The 19,406-nt window shown below is 39.7% G+C and overlaps 1 protein-coding gene across 4 annotated transcripts in view; it reads left to right on the top strand.

The window, feature by feature from the left end:
- The window catches only part of cep192 (centrosomal protein 192), a 31,473-nt gene that overhangs the window by 4,935 nt on the left and 7,132 nt on the right, over window positions 1-19,406 (top strand). For 2 of the 4 annotated variants that reach the window (XM_077527281.1, XM_077527280.1), the window contains exons 11-45: window positions 1,678-1,889; window positions 2,189-2,311; window positions 2,645-2,794; window positions 3,751-3,934; window positions 4,072-4,221; window positions 4,362-4,426; window positions 4,905-5,126; window positions 5,380-5,491; window positions 5,614-5,696; window positions 5,929-6,216; window positions 7,358-8,171; window positions 8,286-8,394; window positions 8,608-8,755; window positions 8,851-9,526; window positions 10,083-10,271; window positions 10,356-10,504; window positions 10,634-10,864; window positions 10,973-11,098; window positions 11,214-11,351; window positions 11,569-11,632; window positions 12,442-12,581; window positions 12,857-12,949; window positions 13,121-13,239; window positions 13,314-13,526; window positions 13,617-13,707; window positions 14,747-14,926; window positions 15,035-15,295; window positions 15,373-15,494; window positions 15,781-15,890; window positions 16,246-16,408; window positions 16,618-16,702; window positions 16,833-16,911; window positions 18,446-18,569; window positions 18,959-19,064; window positions 19,137-19,365. In XM_077527281.1, the coding sequence (XP_077383407.1) occupies window positions 1,678-1,889; window positions 2,189-2,311; window positions 2,645-2,794; window positions 3,751-3,934; window positions 4,072-4,221; window positions 4,362-4,426; window positions 4,905-5,126; window positions 5,380-5,491; window positions 5,614-5,696; window positions 5,929-6,216; window positions 7,358-8,171; window positions 8,286-8,394; window positions 8,608-8,755; window positions 8,851-9,526; window positions 10,083-10,271; window positions 10,356-10,504; window positions 10,634-10,864; window positions 10,973-11,098; window positions 11,214-11,351; window positions 11,569-11,632; window positions 12,442-12,581; window positions 12,857-12,949; window positions 13,121-13,239; window positions 13,314-13,526; window positions 13,617-13,707; window positions 14,747-14,926; window positions 15,035-15,295; window positions 15,373-15,494; window positions 15,781-15,890; window positions 16,246-16,408; window positions 16,618-16,702; window positions 16,833-16,911; window positions 18,446-18,569; window positions 18,959-19,064; window positions 19,137-19,365 (6,348 nt within the window). The remainder of the gene's footprint in view (window positions 1-1,677; window positions 1,890-2,188; window positions 2,312-2,644; window positions 2,795-3,750; window positions 3,935-4,071; window positions 4,222-4,361; window positions 4,427-4,904; window positions 5,127-5,379; window positions 5,492-5,613; window positions 5,697-5,928; window positions 6,217-7,357; window positions 8,172-8,285; window positions 8,395-8,607; window positions 8,756-8,850; window positions 9,527-10,082; window positions 10,272-10,355; window positions 10,505-10,633; window positions 10,865-10,972; window positions 11,099-11,213; window positions 11,352-11,568; window positions 11,633-12,441; window positions 12,582-12,856; window positions 12,950-13,120; window positions 13,240-13,313; window positions 13,527-13,616; window positions 13,708-14,746; window positions 14,927-15,034; window positions 15,296-15,372; window positions 15,495-15,780; window positions 15,891-16,245; window positions 16,409-16,617; window positions 16,703-16,832; window positions 16,912-18,445; window positions 18,570-18,958; window positions 19,065-19,136; window positions 19,366-19,406) is intronic. The other 2 variants (XM_077527282.1, XM_077527283.1) reach the window with 2 other exon arrangements.

Here is a 19,406-nt window from a genome sequence, read left to right as displayed (position 1 = left end):
TATTTACCGGATAGAGAGATTATGTGGCCACTCTCGACTTAAATCAGGTTGGGCATATTGACACTAATTTGTTTTTAGGAGTTTTATTTTATGTTCTTGCACAACATGAGTCAAATCCTATAATATTGTACAGATGCAGTATCAGTGCGAATGTACTCATAATTATTTTGCTCAGTCATGACTCTTCTTTGTGTTATATTCTGTTGAGTGTTCTTAATAGTCACTGATGAATTCCACATTCTTCAAAAGTGTGACGTAAGTGAGAACACGTCAATGATTCGTCCATTTTGTTTTTATTTATACAATATATGGTACATACCCACAACTTTAATTGTACGTGTGGACAAAATTGTTGGTACCCCACTGTTAAAGTGCAACTCACCTCCCCAACCATATTTGAATGGCCTCTGCGAGTGGGCAGAGGGTTGGGCGTGAGATAGCTGTGATTGACAGCAGCAGTGAAAACTACGATCTAAATAATTTTTGTAATACCACAAGCTATGCAAAATAATAATAATCATCATAATAATTTAATAATAATAATAATTTAATAATAACCAGCCAATCGCAGGGCACACAGAGACGAACATCCATCCACACTCACAAGCACACCTAGGGACAATTCGGAGCGCCCAATTAACCTGCCATGCATGTCTTTGGAATGTGGGAGGAGACTGGAGTACTCGGAGAAGACCCACGCAGGCACGGGAGAACATGCAAACTCCACCCAGGAAGGCCGGAGCCTGGACTCGTACCAGAGTCCTCAGAACTGGGAGACGGACGTGCTAACCAGTTATTCACCGTGCCGCCCTAATAATAACTACCGTATTTTCCGCACTATAAGGTGCACCTAAAAGCCTTCAATTTTTTCAAAAGCTGACCATGCGCCTTATAATCCAGTGCGCCTTATATATAATCAGTATTGAGCCGCAACAGGTCTCGCTGTCAAGACGCTAACGGTGACCCTGCACGATCAGTGACATGCATGCGCAGAAGATCCCGCCATCTTGGATCGCTAGCTGATGCTAATACTTTACCTCAGAGAAAATATTAAAACAGCTGTTTATTCATTTTGGGAGTGAATGGAGTTGTCAGAAAGCTGGTTTGTAATCTATTAATAAAGTTTGACTGACCTATCTGACTGTTTTGTTGACATTCCCTTTAGCGCAGCACCATCTAATGGATGCCTAACATAACCCCAGCCTCTACTAAAGCACCATATATATGGAAAAAGTTTTAAAATATGTCATTCATTGAAGGTGCGCCTTATAATGCGGAAAATACGATAATTGCTACTAAATCACTAACCTGAAAATCGGTTGGCAGAATGGACTGACTATGTCAGCCTCACAGAATCGACATGGGTAGTACGTGTTCGCCAAAGAGAGAAAAAACAGCCAAATTGTGTTTATACCACTATATGACCGGAAGATGGCACGACATAGAAATGTTTTGCCCTAAATTCGGAGTCGCACTGCACTCTGCATCCAGGGCTACTTGCAAATTCAAGTTTTCAACAAAGATGTACTAAAACAGTTAACCACTTGGCCACTGCTTAATGTAATAATTGTAATAATAGTCATGTATTATGTTATACTATACATGAAGCTCATTTAACTTTGCACAGAGTGAACCTTTATGATGGCGTGATGATGTTTTTTGTTTTGTCAAAACCAGGGGATGGAGGTGGTGGGGACGGGAGCAGTGGGAATGAAGAAAGTGGAAATGATGGGGGAGTTTCAACAATCCCTTTTTCAACGACACATGTTCCATTCACCCGTGATATACTGCGTGGGCTGGGAATTGTGGGTAGCAGTGCTGTTGGTGAAGATGGAGCATCCAGTAATCCCACAGGACATGAAAGCAGCAACTTTAGCACGCATGCTGAGGTTAGTGTGCAATTCGGAATTATTTCCTGTTTGATGCAACAAGACCAATTAGCTGTGGTCTGCTGTGTTTATCTGTAAAATCTGCATGATTTCAGCCGATCCACTTCAACCTTGCAAAGATTGTTTTGCTTCTCAGAGCAATAGCTGAGCATGCATATTAATCAGTAAAATACTAGTTGGTTTCATAATTTCGTTGCTCACATGCCATTGATTATTTAATGAAGAAAAATAACACTATACCTCGCCAAGCCAAGATTTATAGTATTTTTATTTTTTTGCACCTTTCTTTGTGACAACAGATGGGTGATCGTGTGGGTCCTGTTGGAAACGGTGAAGCCAGCGCCTCTAAAACTTCGTCAGAGGGGAATCAGCGACTCTCTCCTGTGAACTGGTCCATGATTATGGACAGACAGGAAGCACTGGTAAGTAATAAAAGCGCCACATGGCAGCATGTTTGTTTGGTTTGCCGTGTGGCCGTACATTGTTAAGGAAAAGGAGAGGGGCCGCTACGCTGCATGTAGGCTGGCCGATACAGTAGTTGGCTGCAGGTGATTTATTTATTTATTTTTTTATAATCAGCAGTGAAAGGAATTGATCAACATGCATAGCTTACAGTAGGTGGCAATGATTAACACGCTAATCTTTTTTTGTCTTGACCAAGAAAACTGTATTGTACAACTGGGTAGCTAAGACTGGGAGTATTTTTTTCCCCCCCTCAAAACCATAGAGGCTAACATTAATAATATGAATGCCAGGATGCCATGGAAAACACTGAGTCTGGGACGACAAGTGAGCGATCTGACTCCACTTATGTGAAACGTGAAGCTGGACCTAAGAGATCCTTGCAGGCAAAGTCCTCTTTTTCCAAACTTCAAGTTACCCAGGACAACTTCCATGACTCAAAGGTATCAAGGTCCAAAATCCAAATATGTTAGAACGTTGGTTTAAGTTTATATTTTTGGGCAGTTTGGTGATATAGACTGTTAAGTCAGGCAGTGTATGCATACAGTAGCTGTCTGGATTTAAATTGTACCTACATCTATAATGTAAAAGTAGCGACCCATAAATATAAACGGGTGCACATATCAATTTTGGTGTGGTTCTCAAATGAGCACCAGAGGTGGCTGTTTGGCACTCCTTTTTTTCCCCCCTACCCACTGACCTTATTAAAGCAACAACTTGCCTTCAGTGTTGCTAACTAGTGTTGTCACAATACCAACATTTTGACTTCGATACTATACTTACATAAAATACCTCGATACCGGCACTGAAAACAGAAAATATCAGCAAAAGCAGGAAAATTAAAACTGACAAAATAACTTCAAATTCATAATTCAAAGTAGTAGGATGTGTACATGTTAATGTATGTACATACTGTAAATATTTATGTATATACTGTATGTGCTTTCACATTGCATGCCATATTCTTGAAGTAATGTATTTGACTGCATTTGATGGCTGTTTCAGTTACTCGTATGGCCTCTTCGAATAATGAATTGCCCGCCATTGATTTGTAGTATGGGAATGTGTGATCAGCTTGCCCATTTATAGCACAGTGCTCTTGGGCAGTGGTTGGGTGCCAGTCCTTTTTTTTTTTTTTTTTTTTTTTTTGCACCATTGACTGCTTTCACATAAAAACATGTTTCTGACGGACCATCAAAACCGCGGCGCATTGAGACTGAGCTAACCAGCTAACTGCTGCCACACCGCGCGTGTAGACATTTGTGGTCAGGTAAGACGAGCTTGAAACTTGAAAGTGTCTGAACTTTTGACTAGTAGTGCATATCAGAATATAGTGGAATGCGTTGTGGTAATCAAATGTTGGTGTGACACATTGGTTAAACAAAAATTCTCAACTCAGGTGCTGCCTTCATCGAATTTAAGAGGGCTGCGTGGGAACACTTCTGCAGTTGAGGCCTCAGATGTTACCAGTGAGGAAGATAATGATGATCTGTCTACTTCCCTGGAGCCAAAATATTTTTGTCAGAGCTTCCACGAGGAGCAAGAAAATGACTGGAACAACTTGGAATTGGAGTTTCAGCAAGGTTGGTGTTTACGAATGGGCTGGAAATCATTTGTTGCCATTTTATAGAGTACCTAATTAGGTACCTTTTACAATTTTTAGTTTATAAATATAGTCTTACTGTAGACTGTACATTATGAAGATTGCTTGTATTTTTAGGTGCCAATGCCCCTCATAGTGTGGTGTACAAAAATGAAGAAGGACAGTGGGTAACAGATCTGGCTTATTACACCTCCTTTGAGAAGGAAGTTGATGAGAAGACATCACAAAATAATGAGCAATTTCAAACGGAGGACTTTGTTTCCGCTGGTATGTATTCAAGTTCACAGGTATACATACTGTATTGGCCATGTGTGTTGTAGTCACTGAACACTTATGCTGTGATGTCAGATGAGATTATGCGGTATATTTTCCATACTCTCATTTTGTTTGGTTTTGTTTTGTTGCAGGCGATGCATTAGAAAAGATAGCCAAAGATCAAGCGGAATTTGAAAAGGACCACCGATTTATGCAGGTAACAGAAATGTGATGCTTATTGTAATCCCTGTAATGCATTGGAGTTTTAAACTGTCAAACCCTTTTATAAAAGTCCATTGTTTGGCTTTTCAGTTATTTTTCTGTCACTGCAAGAACCAAAAATGTTGTTTTTTAATTGCTCTACCAGTTGCAATTTCCAAATTTTAAATTATTTATTTGCATAGACTTAGCACTGTTTGTACATATGTCTCAAAGAAACGCCATCGTCAAGTAGTCGGGGAAAGTTTCCAAACCACTCCCGTGTAGCTTCCAAAGTAAGAGAAATATTCTACCAACATTTCTGTCAATCAATTTCAATGTGAGCCGGAATGAAATAGAAATGATTTTTACTGAGGTACCTTAAGTTGGTTAGAATCTAGAAATTGTGGAACAGAGTTACCATTGTTGGAAAGCATATGACAGCACCGAATCATTTTTAATCCATGTTATATTTTCTGTTTTATTTGGAATTGCAGGAGGAGCAGATTGTAGCGAGCAACAACAGTGCCTGTCAAAATGACTCCTCTTGGAAAGGTGGTCCGAGCAGCTACATCTTGATGAGGGCTTCTCACGTTTCCCCCGAGTTTAATCCAGGGGACCAAAGCTACTTGCGGCTTTCATTAGGGCAGTTTTTTCAGCAACGTTCTGAAGCCCTGGGCTGCCTCGGCAGTGGTAATAACATGGATGGGATTAAACGGGTCAGTGATACAATAATACTGTCATGGATTTTTGTTTGTTAATTTTTGCGAAAGTCACATGAAGTTATATCAAGAGCTATTTTTCACAGTGTCCACTGTGAAGAGAATAGAAATTCATCTAAATTCAGTTTTATGCTACTTACGAGTAGCTAGTGTGAAACAATACTGTCATTATAGATAGCAACCACATTTGCTTTTTCATTTTCATGCTTTCATGTAATAAAATGTAACTCATGTTTCCTCAACTCTGCAGCCATCCTTTGGATATAATATTACCTCTCCAGAGAAGAGGGAACCATTTGCACTAATTCACCCCTTGGACTTCACAATTGAAGTCAGCGAAGGAGATAAAACACTAAAGTCTGGTAAGTCCACACTGTTAACTTGACCAACTGAATGGGGGATGATTGGATGAGTACACTTCCTTTCACAAGCATTGAGGTCATTGGACTCTATATTTCCTAATTCATGTCAATGACATTTACAGATGATCTGGATAAAACATTTGAGGAATCTGATGAAATGGTGTCACCAAAAGGGAACGGAGAGCCTGGCCCATGTGAACAGAAGGTAAAAATCAATTTGTTGATATGTTATGTTTGAATGTTTGTGGGAGTCAACAGCCTCGTGTAGCTAGTTGGTAAATTCCATACAGATGGGACCATATCAAAATCTGCAAAATGAGCAGTTACTTTCCGAACATGACTAACTGTACTGTGTATTCAAGTAGTCATTGGTTGTCCCTTGTTTAATGGGTTGACATCATCATCAATCATAATATTATAATTAGCTTATTTTTTAGGACCATAATGGCACTGAAGCTCTGCTTGACTGCAACGAGGGGCCTAATTCTGCGCATAATATGGGGACTCAGAGCTACGCGTCACCACAAAATAACAGTCGCAATCTTACGCTGAGTATCAGCACAATTGCATCAGCCATTGATGATGCTTCCATCACGACTGACCCATCACAGCTGGCTGCCATGATCATGGGGCTGTCCAAGAAAAGTAGGGCAAAGAATCGGACAGAGTCCTCTGATCCCGTGGGACCTGGTAAATCCGTCGTGGAACCGTGTCCAGATTTACATGTAAGTTTTTTTTTTTTTTTTTTTTTTTTTTTTTTTTTTTTTTTTTTTTGTATTGTTGAAAAATGTACAATATTATGAGTGGATTTTTTTTCACATTGTATCATAACTTAAAAGTGTATTGTGGAGGTTGTCACTTTTTTACTCGCGACTTCCACTTCTCTCCTAAAGCGTAACTGCAGCCTCTGTGTCAAGATCATTCATGTTGCGGCTATGTGTGCTCATACTCTTCGGATATTTACATTTTTCTTGGGTTTGGGTAGTACTCAAAGCCAGCCTCTTGTTTTTTTAGTTTTCATCCCAATTGTGTCGAACGAGCATGACGTCACCCTCCACCCCTTCCTACCCACAAGAAACTGGAGTGTTTGCCCCGAACACCCTACACTGAAAGGAAGATACAAGCTGATTGGAGCAATCACTGTAGAACGTTTGCGCTCTTTGTACTCATCTGGGCGTTGGTGGATCATGCAGAATGTAGAAAAAGCTTAAACAAATAACATTTTAAACTCCACAGTGCAACTTAGTTGGTTTTATTTCACTTAAAATTCCGAATCTTAAAATATTTGCCCCCATTCTTGTATAGTAACTTACTTTAAAATCTACTACCAGACTAGCTACTATAAAACTAAACTAGATCATGTAGGTTAGTGTGTAACCGATGTCGCCCACCAGGGGATTGATGCCACACCATGATGAGCAAGTCTCCAGTGTATGGGTGCAAACACTTCAAGCTAAATCTTTGGGCTGCAGTCGCAGCTCGGGACATTATGTGAAGGATTATTTTCTTTGGTATAAGCCGCCCTACTCTACCTTCGATTGGATCATCAGTCCTCATGCCTAAAGTTGGCTAATCTAATCAGCGACGGCAGCAAGTACCAGCAAATTAGAGGCAGAGGAGGGTGGGCCATGGCTTCACTATTGATCTTACTCACATACATTATATTACTGAACGGTGCGCATCAGGGGGTATTTAGTAGTGGGTACATGCCTCATACCGTAGAGTACACCACTGATCTTGTTGTGGTTTGATTGATATATATGAACTGTAATAGCTGCTTTAAACGATTTAAAATTAACGATTTAAAATTAAAGAAAAATTTCCGCAAAAATCTAACAGTTTTTGTCCCCCCCCTATCTCTATTAGCGCAACCCTGATGAAGATCAGAATGGCCTGTCGGTCACACTACAAAGAAGTACCTTTGTTGAAGACCAGGGTGCCTTCGACATTGAGAAATACTTAAAGAATGACATGTCTGGCTGCACTGACCTATCAGTAGCACATAATACCTTTGACCTCACTGCCTGGGCTGACAAAATCAGCCAATCTCATAGGAACCAGCCTGGATATATTGAAGAACAAAGTTCAGCTAAACAAATGGACAATGAAACCGGCTCCAAAAAAGAGGAGAAAGTCACAAGAGGAGAGCCAACGTTAAGGACTAGTTCTTCCAAAATATCGAACACGAATACATTATCTTGTGGTGACAAGGGTGCGCCAAAAAGAAGCTCCATTCCTCGTCCTCTTTCCTCAATCAGCTCTGCCAGCACTTTGGACTCTAGGAAATCTTCCACGCACACTGGCCCTGCAAAGAAAAATGCTACATGTGACAACACTGTGTGTCACACTGCAAAGACATCATCGGAAACTGGAAGTAGGCTTGAAGAGTTAAATCCACAAGCATCACATGCTGGATGCTTCTCAGAGACATATCAGAGCGGTCATAAGGGCACTTCTTCCACGGGGAGGAACAAACACAAGTCAAATATTCCCTGTTTTAAAGGGTCCTCTGTTCCAACACGGAGGACTGTCCAGCAACAGGTTGTTGGACAGAGTAACTCTCCAGGCAAGGAAACTACAACCGAAATTCACACGGCTGCTCCTCAGTCTCATTGCTCTGTGGAAAAGCAAGTTTGCGTTTCCCTCCAAAATCCTCAGTCCCCAGGTGACTCTGCATCCGGTGAGTAGAAGGTTGTGTATAATTAACAGGGACGGTTTCTTTGTTAGTGAGCTCTCCATTAATTATAAACAAGTGTATTATAAATTCATTAAATAAGTGACAATTTGTTTACAGCACTGCCAACTGAACCCTGTGTAGAGGAGACACAGTGTGACTTCAGGCCTTCCACGTCTCCTCTAACTCACTCCTCTCCCAGTCAGAGCTCCCCACCTAAAGCTAATAGGTACAGTATCAATTGGAAAATATGACATTATAAATCATTTAAGGATTTATGCAAATGAATGACGTTTTTACTCCATCGTTGTCTTATTCGATAACGAAGCCGAAATTATTCCACACCGCTTCTTCAAACTTTGGTCTATATTCCCCATGCTTTAATATCTATCACTGGCAGTTTTGTAAATTTGTAATTTGCTTTATTTTGTTTCCTTTGCAGTGTTGTGTCAGACAGTGGCAATTGGGCAGGCAAACATCCAGATCATAACCTCTCTCCTCATTCTCGCTGCTCCAGCCCCAGTCTCAGCAGGCTCACATACGTATCAATGAATGATGCCACTGTTGTACCGACACCCGGAAGGCAAAAGGTATCATAGTAATTAGTATATATAGTGGTTATAAAGATGTTATATGTTAACGTTTCCTTTGTTGATTCTTTTAATCTTGCTTTCCCTCCCCTCAGAGTGATTGTACCATGGCGCTCAGTACCACAATCATCAGATTTAGCCCAACTCCGCCTGTGGAACAAGACCCACAGTCAAATGAGAAAATAAGTAGCCATTCCAAAAGCCTTGAAGAAGTGCAGCCAAAGCACTCCAAAAGTTTGGAACAGCTACCAGCACAGCAGTGTAAAAATTCAGAGACCCCTGGCGGTAGCCTAACCTATACCCGCAGCCAGAGTGAATGTAGCTATAGCTGTCCTGCTGATAAAGTTGTTGGTCTTTCAGCAAATCACAAGAACTCCACAAACCGATCTGAGTCCAATGTAAAGCAGCTCACAAAGGTGGACTCGGGCTATATCAGTAATTCACACATTCCCCAGACTGGCACCACAGCAGCTCCTCAGACATCAGAAAAGTGGGTAGCTACCAGCTTTGTACCATCAGTATTGCCTGGTGGGCTGAGTTTACCTCAGCCCTACTCATCAGAGGGACTACACTATGAGCCCATGACCTTTAAACCTCCGTATCCTGGCTTGATTGACTATCCCCACCAAGGAGATTTGCAGCACCTCTTGGCAAGCTCCCTTGTTAACTCCCAATTAAATCGGCAGTATTTAGGACCTGATGCTCAATTAAATCCTGGGGTCTATCATGTTGGAGCAACAGGAACCGGGCTCTACAGTGTCGCTTCTTCAGGCAGGTTTTACATTTATTATTTATTTTAACACTGGTCAACACACATTTTGGTGCCAAGAAAGTTTCAGTGGTTGTAGGGTATTCTGATGTCACAGAATTAAAAAAAATTAATAATCTGAATTAGCTCTAGTTTTTGAGAGATTTGTATAGTGCTAAGAATACACAAGTTATGATATTCGCATATTCTATTTACGCTACAACTTTAATGAGGCTACATCTTTCCAAGCATTTCCATACAATATTCTTTCATTGTTGACGTGGTATCATGAAAGACTGAATTGTTATAGAGCGCCTTCTACATGCAGATCATGTTTACTGTGGAAAATTGAGTAAAAATTCTGAAAATTAGGCAATATTACCAATAAACAAATGCAAAAATAGGTCATAAACAAAAAACAGTTGCCATTTTTAGACTCAGCAGCCCAAAATGACCAGAAACCATTACAATGTAGTTTGCAGTTCGAGAAATAAAAATTGTTGGCTCGCCTAATGATTTCATTGTTGCTTTAACTCTTGTTTAAGACTGTCCTTTCTTTATTTTTATTTTGTTTGAAAGATGTGGCCAATAGTGAGCCAACAGTGAGGCACATCCATCCCACAGCACAACCTTTGGGGATAGCTACTGCGGCGGGGTCCCATCACCTTCCTAGATCCACTCAGAGCCACCATAACATGGGCGTGATGGGAAAACTCTACAGCCAATATGGTGGAGAACCAATGGCAATTTGTCTTGATGAGCTAAGAGGTAAAAGGTTGATTTTAGTTTGATTTGTGTACAAGAGACCGTGTTTGTATATATGTACTGGATATGTGTTCATTTCTTTTTCAGTTCAAGTGGTGGTGCCTGAGGAACTGCAGTTTCCACATGCTTGTTGTGTCGGAATTGCTTCACAGACCTCCTTAAGCCTCTTCAACCCCTCTGAAAAATGGCAACAAGTGTCAATAACAGTTTCAAGTCTGGCTATTGATGGGGAAAAGGTAGTCTTTTAGGGATCACTAAATTTGAAATATGTTTGAAACTGTCCAGAAACGCTAAACCTTTGTTGGGGATATATTGTATATAAGCACACAGGATTCACACAGTAGTCTTGTCTAATTGTCTTCCAGGTGGATAGTTTGCCTTACCAATGGCTGATCGTTAAAGACAAGACAATAATCGCCCCAAAAAGTACAGAAGAACAAAAAGTGTTATTCATCCCCCCAAAAGCTGGTGTCTACCAGTGTGTCCTCCGTGTTTGCTCTTGGCCTGCATCTGCCAAGACAGAACTGGCTGACAAGGCCTGTATTTTTGCCAGAAGGGTGGTGCTGGTTGGCATTGCAGAGAGTCCTTCAGTAGAGGTGAGCCAACTCTTAAAATGTTCTCCATTTCACCTTATATATTGTCAAAATGTAAATGCACCAAGATTAACTATCCTCCTCAACATTCTGCATAATTGTGTTCCTTAGGTTGATGTAGGTAAATCTGGATGTTTGAATTTTGGAGATCTGCCAGAAGGCAGTTCCAAATCACTTCTTCTGAAAGTTATCAATATGACCCGAGCCACACTGCCCATCCGACTTGTCATCAGCGCTGTAAGTCAACACACAATAAATATCCATTGCTTTAGCACATGCGCACGTCACAGAGATACGGTCACCTCCAGTGGACGACATGTGATTCCTCACATTCTACCTGAAAATCTTTCAGAAGGCTCCAGCATGGCGTTGCTTCACAATGTCACAGCACGTTTCCATAACATCCAAGGTAGCGCAGCCAGCAGGTCACATGACCCCACTAGCGTCTCCTTCTGTGGTCAATCATGTGATGCATGCCAAGTATGGAGAGGTTAGTCTTGTTTAAATCTTTTCAACCTTTGTCAGGACTTTTTTGAAGTGATTTGTTACAGTAGATGAAATTTCATTTTTGTGAATTGAGGGCAATCAACCAAAACTTTTAATTTAGAAATGTGAAGAACAACCAGTGTTAAAGGTTTAAGCAATTTCCCAGTGCAGTGCGGTAAAGTGAACTCATCTACATGCTGTTTTTTTCCCCCCCCTCCTAGAATCAAGAGTGTTTTATGGTTTGGGTTCACTTCAAGGCTCTGCAAAAGTATCCAACATCTTCAGGTATTAGGTCTTGGTTCATCATTTAAGTTTTACTTTATGACTCTATTTAAAGGCCCGGTCTGCCGTTTTCACTCAGAAAAATTCACTTTTTAACTATGGATTTTTTTTTTTCACTCACTCATTCACACATGTAAGCTTCTGTGTAATAAATAATCCGTGCGTGCTGTCAAGTTGCCGCGGGAGTGATGTCACGCAGCCGACAAATTCGCCCGGCCCCATTTGCGACACGCCACCCCCCGCTCTGTGATTGGCTGGGGCGGTATAAACACCGTCTTTCCACAGAAACGTCCCGCTGTTTACAAAACAGACAGAAAATGGCAAAATACAGGCTGGGGGGGGGGTGGGGGTTTCGGGCAAAATCACCACCAGACATTAAGAGAAGCCCAGAGCTGTAAATTGAGAAGAAGTTTCTCTTTTTAATTCCTGTATTTAAAAAGTGCCTTTTCCTGAGTTAAAACGGCAGACCGGGCCTTTAAGACAATGTAATATGTTAATGTATTTTAGACAATAATTTTTTTGCCATAATTTGAAACAGTTCCCAGGTGTCTTAACATTTCTGTGGGATGCTTAAATCAACACACTTTAAAGATCAAGAATTGTATTTTGTAAAATTAGCAAGTTTGAGCGGCAGATTTGTCTAATGCAATGATCCAATCTTCATCACAACCTCATACTGCTGGACCAACAGTGAGGCTAGCTTTCTTTAGGGTGACAACTAGCGGGCTGGTTATAGCTGATCAAGTTGTAATAGTCAAAAACCCTTTTGTGTCAAAAAAAAAACCACACCAACATTTGTGCATTTTTGTTAGGGGACTTGGGCCCAGCTGAAGAGTACAGTGCTCGTGTGGACATAGAAGTCGACTCTCCTAGTGCGAGTCATGTGATCAAAAGTGTTCCCATCAGAGCCCGGACTGGAACTGCGAGGGTTCACGCACCAAAAGATCTTCAGGTACTGTAGTCATGTTGATGGTTGTTTCCTAATGAATGATCATGCACGAGTGCATTTTGTTTGTGTTTTCCTGTAAGTGTGTGTGTGGCTAACAGTAATGGAGCTCGTAATTAATTTTCACTTAAGCCAGAATTTTTATTTAATATTAATATGGCAGTTGTGTGTTATCTATCCACTTTAAATAAGATTCGTTTGCAAGTTGGTTTTCTTAAGGAATTTGTGCAATTTGGTTTGTCTGATGCAATGGTATCGATGATGTTGGTGTTTTGTTACAGACTGTCTGCCTACGTGCTCCACTGGGTAAATCTTCTGAGACAACACTGCCATTAAAGAATGCAGGAAACATTGACGTGTGGATGAAACTATGGGTAATTATGATCTTTTACTTGGAGCAGAACTTGCGATACGATATTTTGGGCTATTCGTTTTGTGTGAGTTTTTTTTTTTTTTTTTTTTTTTTGTGGCTACACTGTTGTTCTTTTGGCTTTGTATGTGTCGCTTTATATCTCTCTTTACTCTTTTTTTATTTTTTTTAATAGTGCAATAATGATGAGGACTGTTTCTCAGTGACACCCAATGAACTGTTCCTCACAGTGGGAGAGGAGCAAGGCATTGTGGTCTCATTTAAATCATGTGGTGCCGAAAAATACAAAGCGAGGTATACAAATAATTACACACAGCTGCTATTTTTATGAAGTGATTAAAACAGGTGTTTGTAATCCTCATTATTAGGTTCTTCTGTTACAGCCTTCTCAATATCTTGGTGCTGCCATCAGGCCCCCAGTATGAAGTAAAATTGAAAGGAGAGGTCGTCTCTGAAGAATCTGGCAAACTTGTTGCCTCTGCTGCTCCTGCCGTTGGTTTCTGCCTGGACAGTGATGTTCCACCAATTCTCTCCAACAAGCAGTTTGTGGCTTGGGGAGGTGTCACCTTGGGGCGAGCGGTGTAAGAAACTTTTTGTTGTATTCACAAATATGGGAAGACTAAGTGTAACCATAATTTAATAATGATAATATATTCAAATTTATTTTTCAGTCAGCAGAAACTGGTTCTAAGAAACAATTCATCCAATACTACTCAACATCTTCGGTTACTTATTCGTGGTCAAGACCAGGACTGTTTTCAGGTAAATTGACAGACATTGTTGTGAATACTGACTCTTAATATTTTCCATTTTTCTACAGTATCTTGTTTGAAAATAGTGTCTGTGAAGATTAGCATTTCAATATTCACCTGCACTGTATCATCTACAGTATGTAGTCATTTTTTTATTTTTTTTATTTTTTTAAAGCTTTATCCTTATTCTGGTTACACATTACCATTTGATGCACTCCATAGTCCTGCTTAAATACGGCAATGAAATTTATGGACATTTTTATTTTATTTATTTTTTTACATTGATATTTCAGACATGTAGCTTAACAATATGGAAAAAAAATATTCATATCCAACTACAGTAGTTTGTTTAGGATACAATAACATGTTCTAATATTACACACTACCTTCTCACTTACACAGTGCGCACATGACATCACACCCGTAAACGGGGGGTAGGAACTTTTGAACCCGAATCCAGTCTGAAAACTATTGGCCAAAGGCTTGCAGGAGTGTACCCATTGTGACCAGCTAAGGTGCAAATCTGCTATTTGGAAGATGTTTGAGTTATGGTCAAAGTCTATTGTAACAATAATTTTAGGCAAATTGCTACATAGGGCAGCTTTAAATTGAATATACCGTACAATAGCGCTACACCAGTTGTGCCCAACTCTGGTCTGAGAGCCCCTATTCAAGCTTGTTTTTGCTGTTTAATCAAATGGTCAGCTCTAATGATGATCCTGATTATTTCAACATTCTACTTGTGTACAAAACAAACAAAAATTCAAATGTATAACAACAACAACATACAAAAAAAAATAAAAACAAAGTCCTTGCATGTTAAATGCATGAGGTGTTCCAAACACCACTTTTAGAGACTTTGAATACCTATCTATGTCTAATACACACGGCGGGCTTAATTTCCTTCCCTTGCTGAGATGAGTACAGATAGATACCATTTCTAGTTAAGCCAACTGATGTGAAGTTGTAAAACTAGGCCATACGACAAGTTGACGTCTGTATAATGGTCAAATATTTTGCAATCATGCCAATTTCTAACTGTTTCTCAGCTGCAGAGTTTGTTCAGTCCAGAAGAGCGTCTGACCCGGCACGGAGAGGTGTCCATTCGCCCACGAGAGGATGTGACGGTCCACCTGCTCTTTGCGCCAACAAGGGTGGCCTGCATGTTATCTAAGTTGGAAATCAAACAATCTGGAATCCGGCCATCACAGCCAGGGGTCAAATTCACTGTGAGATTGTTTTTCTTTTTCATTGGCCTTTTTTCAAAGTTTTGAATCTTTGATTATCAGTCCTGCAAATTTTAGTATTGAGAAACTTCTGTTATTGTCTTTGCTCAGATTCCACTCTCGGGTTACGGCGGCACCAGCAACATAATTCTGGAGGACCAGAGAAAGCAGGCGGATGGCTATGTGGCAACAATGTCAGACATTGCTATTAATTGTGTTAGTAAGGTGTGCCTGTGTGTAAGGAACACTGGTTCCAGAGCAGCTTTCATTAAAGCCGTGGCCTTCTCGGATGTAACGACTCGGTCGGTTATGAACCCTTTCGCCATCAGCATTTCCCCATCACGTTTTGTATTAAAGGAAAGGACACAAGAGGTAAGAGTGGACATCAGACATTGTAATGTTGGCTTTGGCAAAACTAATGTATCAGTGCTGTGCTGTATTTTTCTCAGGTGATCACAGTGCTCATGACGTCTACCCAAAGAGAGCAAACGCTGTGTCAGGCAGCGACATCTCTGCTGGCTACTATTGTTCTGTTTTGCGGAGATGAGGTCTCAAGGCAACAGTACCGGAGGTCAGTATTTGTATCAGAAACCACTGTAGTTTGATTCCTAAAAAGTCGGTAATAAATTGCTCTTTTGGATTGCATTGTGCAGCTCTTCTTCTGCTGCCCTGTTGTGCAGTATGTTTAAAATTAGACATTGATTTTCAGGATTGCACAGGCTGACGAATTTCAGATTTGGTAATTTTGTACAGAAGCATCTTTGTTCTTTCAGCGTGTGTGTGTGTGTTTTTTTTAATTTAATTTAATTTTAATTTTATTTTATTTATTTTATTTTATTTTTTTGTGTCTGTTTCAGACTACTTCAAAGCAAACCAGATGCTGGACAGAAAGTTCTTGCCGTAAACAGTTTGTTGAAAAACATTGAATTCAATGAGAAGTTCCTGGGAGACGACATCATTACAGAGCGTAAGTCGTGTCACAATGAATAACTCTTCACCCCCCCCCCCCCCAAAAAAAAATAATAATAATAATGCAAGCAGCAAAATACATGTCACGCCTTTTTACTCCAAAATGTTTAGGCTTGTGATCCGTTTGAAAGTAAATGAAACTAAATGAATATTAATTACCAGTAGTTAAATTAAGGTAGACATCATTATTTAAAAAATAAAATAAAAAATTAAAATAAAGTATACTATGAGAATTTCTCCTTTTGTCACTAAAATACAACACCTTTTAAGATGTTTCTGAAATGTATCACAATACATGCTCTGGATGACTTTGTTGAACTATCAAACTTGACTCCTGTTATTTCCTTTTATAGCATTTGACCTGCCTCCGCAGCCAAATGAGGCCTACATCTTCTACGGACACATGAGTAAAGTGGCAGTGTCATTACTTGGAAGCACATCTTGCAAGGAGTGCGAGCCGAGCGACAGTCCTGAGATGATGCTGACCCCTGCTCGAGAAGATTTGGTAACAGACAGGTAATACCTGACTGAAAATGTCAAGACTGGGGAAATCTGTTACTTCAGTCGCTCATTCATGATGTATTATTGGAATTGTGGGGGGGTGGCCATCATTACTATTTTATCTGATTTGACTAAATACCTACAATAGTTAATAGTTAGCAGTCTTTTTGTACAGCTATGTTTAACTTTCACATATTCAATGTTGCCTTTGTGTTTTTTGCTAGTGATGTGGCAAATGTGTCTTTGGACGTGCTTCCAGTGAAGGGCCCCCAAGGTCCAGCAATTAGAGTGACAGGGCCCTCCGTACAGGTACCGTAAAACCTCTTTGATTTAGTTAGAGAATTACGTTTTATCAGTGGAATTATGAGTCTTTATCAATACTTTGAAGAAGAATGAGATTTTTTTGTAAATTAATTAATTTATTTATTTTTGAACACAGACCCTAGAGCCAGAACCCAGAGAGCCTGAGTCATGGATTGTCCAGCCAGAACAGCTTATCCTCGCAGCCCCTACTATGAGTGAGTGGTATCCGGTGCCCAGTATTTCAAACCTATTCCACCAGGATTAAACATAGTGGATTAGATTAAACCCAGATCTAATCTAAAATTGGGTATTTCAAACCACATTTAATCTTGAAAATTCAAATCTCGATTTGGAAATCCAATCTTGCCTTTAATCCAGAATTGAACCCATGTTCGCTATTTCAAAAACTGTCCCAAATCTAGATCAGTTTGATCCTGAAAAATAGCAATAAATTAACCCCACCCTGTGGTAGGATTAGACTGATCCCATGTATTAGTTTCACATATACTGTACACATCAATACATTTCTATTACGTTAACCAGAATTAATATTGTAAAGATATGTTCTGAATGTATGAAACCTCATTACAACTGGTGTACTTTTTTTTTTTTTTTAAACGTAAAGGGATACTTCACTTATTTAGCCCATTATAGCAATAAAAAGTTAATATTTTGTCTATAATTAATTTGATACTTTAATTATTTTTCACGTACAATCAGTACCTTTAAAAACACATTTTGCAACTTGCTATCGACTGAAAATGACATCACAAGGGCTCAAGTAACCAATCACAGCTCACCTGTTTTCTAGGTTTGGTCATGGTGACATTCACAAGCTGAGCTGTGATTGGTTACCTGAGCCCTTGTGATGTCATTTTTAGTCGACAGCAAGTTGCAAAATGTGTTTTTAAAGGTACTAATTGTACAGGAAAAATAATGAAAATATCAAATTTATTATGAGGCAAAATATTAATACTTGACTGCCAAAAATGGCTAAATAAGTAAAGTATCCCTTTAAAAATCCCAAATTCCACAAAAAACAAAAAACAAAGAACAAAATTTAAAGAGGTCATTTTTTTTTTTTTTTTTTTAAATCAACAATATGTTGCATGCGCCTCCACTAGTCCAAACACGGTATTCAGATTAATATTGTGTTAGCTCTGAGCAACTCTCATTTTAATTGGACAGCAAGTGCCAAAATGGCAGCTTTTGTATTTGGTATATTGACTCATCGAATCCTTGAGGTCTACAGAACACACTTTTTGTCCCCTTTCTGTGATACTGTGGGTGGAATGATCCTAGAGGAGGGATGGATTTGGAAGTCTCAATCCAAGAAGATCAGGATTATTCTGATCCAATCCAGCAAATTTTTGAAATACCGAGATAGAAAATCCTGATCCATGGATCAGGAAAATTGGATTTGGAATTCTAGATCAGTTTAATCTGGATTTAAATTTTTGAAATACTGGGGACAGATGACGTTTTCCCGGTTGTAAGAAACGTGGAAACTACGTCCCGGAAAAGTTGCCGAAAAATAAAATTTTTGATAAAATTTTGAAAAGGTATTGCGTGGGTACTGGGTCATGACTCTTGCTTGACAATGTACTGGCATTGATAGTCCTATAGATGGAGTCTACAGGTATATGTTCTGCATGCTTATATCATGTGTATATATGGGTCACTTTGTTTGTCTACAAATGTGAAGTTTATTATAAATAAATGTATTGTGATTATCATTGTTCATTTTAGATGCCGTGGCAAGCACAAATCAGGTCCAGATCAAGAATAATACCTCCAGAGAGTTGAGTTTTGATTTATCCTGGCCAGCTCATTACCTGACCATTACCCCGCAGCATGGAGTCATCGAGCCACAGTAAGAATAAATGAATTGCAGTCATTTATTTTGATTTTAGAGGAAAAATTGTCATGTTATACTGTGTACATCATTAAAGTTTTTGGTGTCAAAATCAATTGCTACGATTGCATTTAAAGCAATTTGTGTCCCACTATTCATTCATAGAATACATTAAAATACCTGTAAAATGTAAAAAAACAAAAATACGTTAATCAAAATGTGGCTTTACAAAAAATGTACACCACTTGATACAAGTAATATCAAAACAGTCTGACTGTGTCAGTCAAAATTCAGCATTTTTGTATCATTTTGCCTTTATGATGCAGTTGAGTTACGGTATTACTACAGTACTTGCAGCAATGCTAAAGGGTAAACTGTAGGTAAGTGACTTTCTACTTCAATTGTAGGTGCCACCTGCAGATTTTGATCAGCCCCAACCCTTCGCTTGCAAGCAAATCTGACAAGCTCCCTTGGAACGGGAAGATCTATGTCCAATGTGATGGGCAACAGAAGGTACAAGACTTTAACAAACAATTCACCCAAGAAACAATGTCTCATTTCAAAAGACAAACATGTTATTTTCAGCTGATCAAGGTCCAAATCCGTCAAGATCTGGCACTGGATGTTTCCGCTGCCCCAGCAGGTGCAACTCTGTCAGCATTATCACCTAAGGCTGCCACCCCTGTGTTGCCTTCTGTCAGAATAAGCTCAAAGTCCTTGCTGCCCCCGACGCCACTGCAGTTACCGCACGCTCTGGTCGAGATCAGCAACAAAAACATCATCTTTCCCAACACGCCTTCAGGAGAAACATCAGGTTGGGAAACATACCACTGTCCTAAATTTCGGCTCAATATT

This window comes from Festucalex cinctus, chromosome 7, assembly GCF_051991245.1.
Source record: "Festucalex cinctus isolate MCC-2025b chromosome 7, RoL_Fcin_1.0, whole genome shotgun sequence".
Classification (NCBI taxonomy): Eukaryota; Metazoa; Chordata; class Actinopteri; order Syngnathiformes; family Syngnathidae; genus Festucalex; species Festucalex cinctus.
The sequence above is the reverse complement of the archived record's forward strand: the minus strand, read 5'-3'. Positions and strand labels throughout refer to the sequence as shown.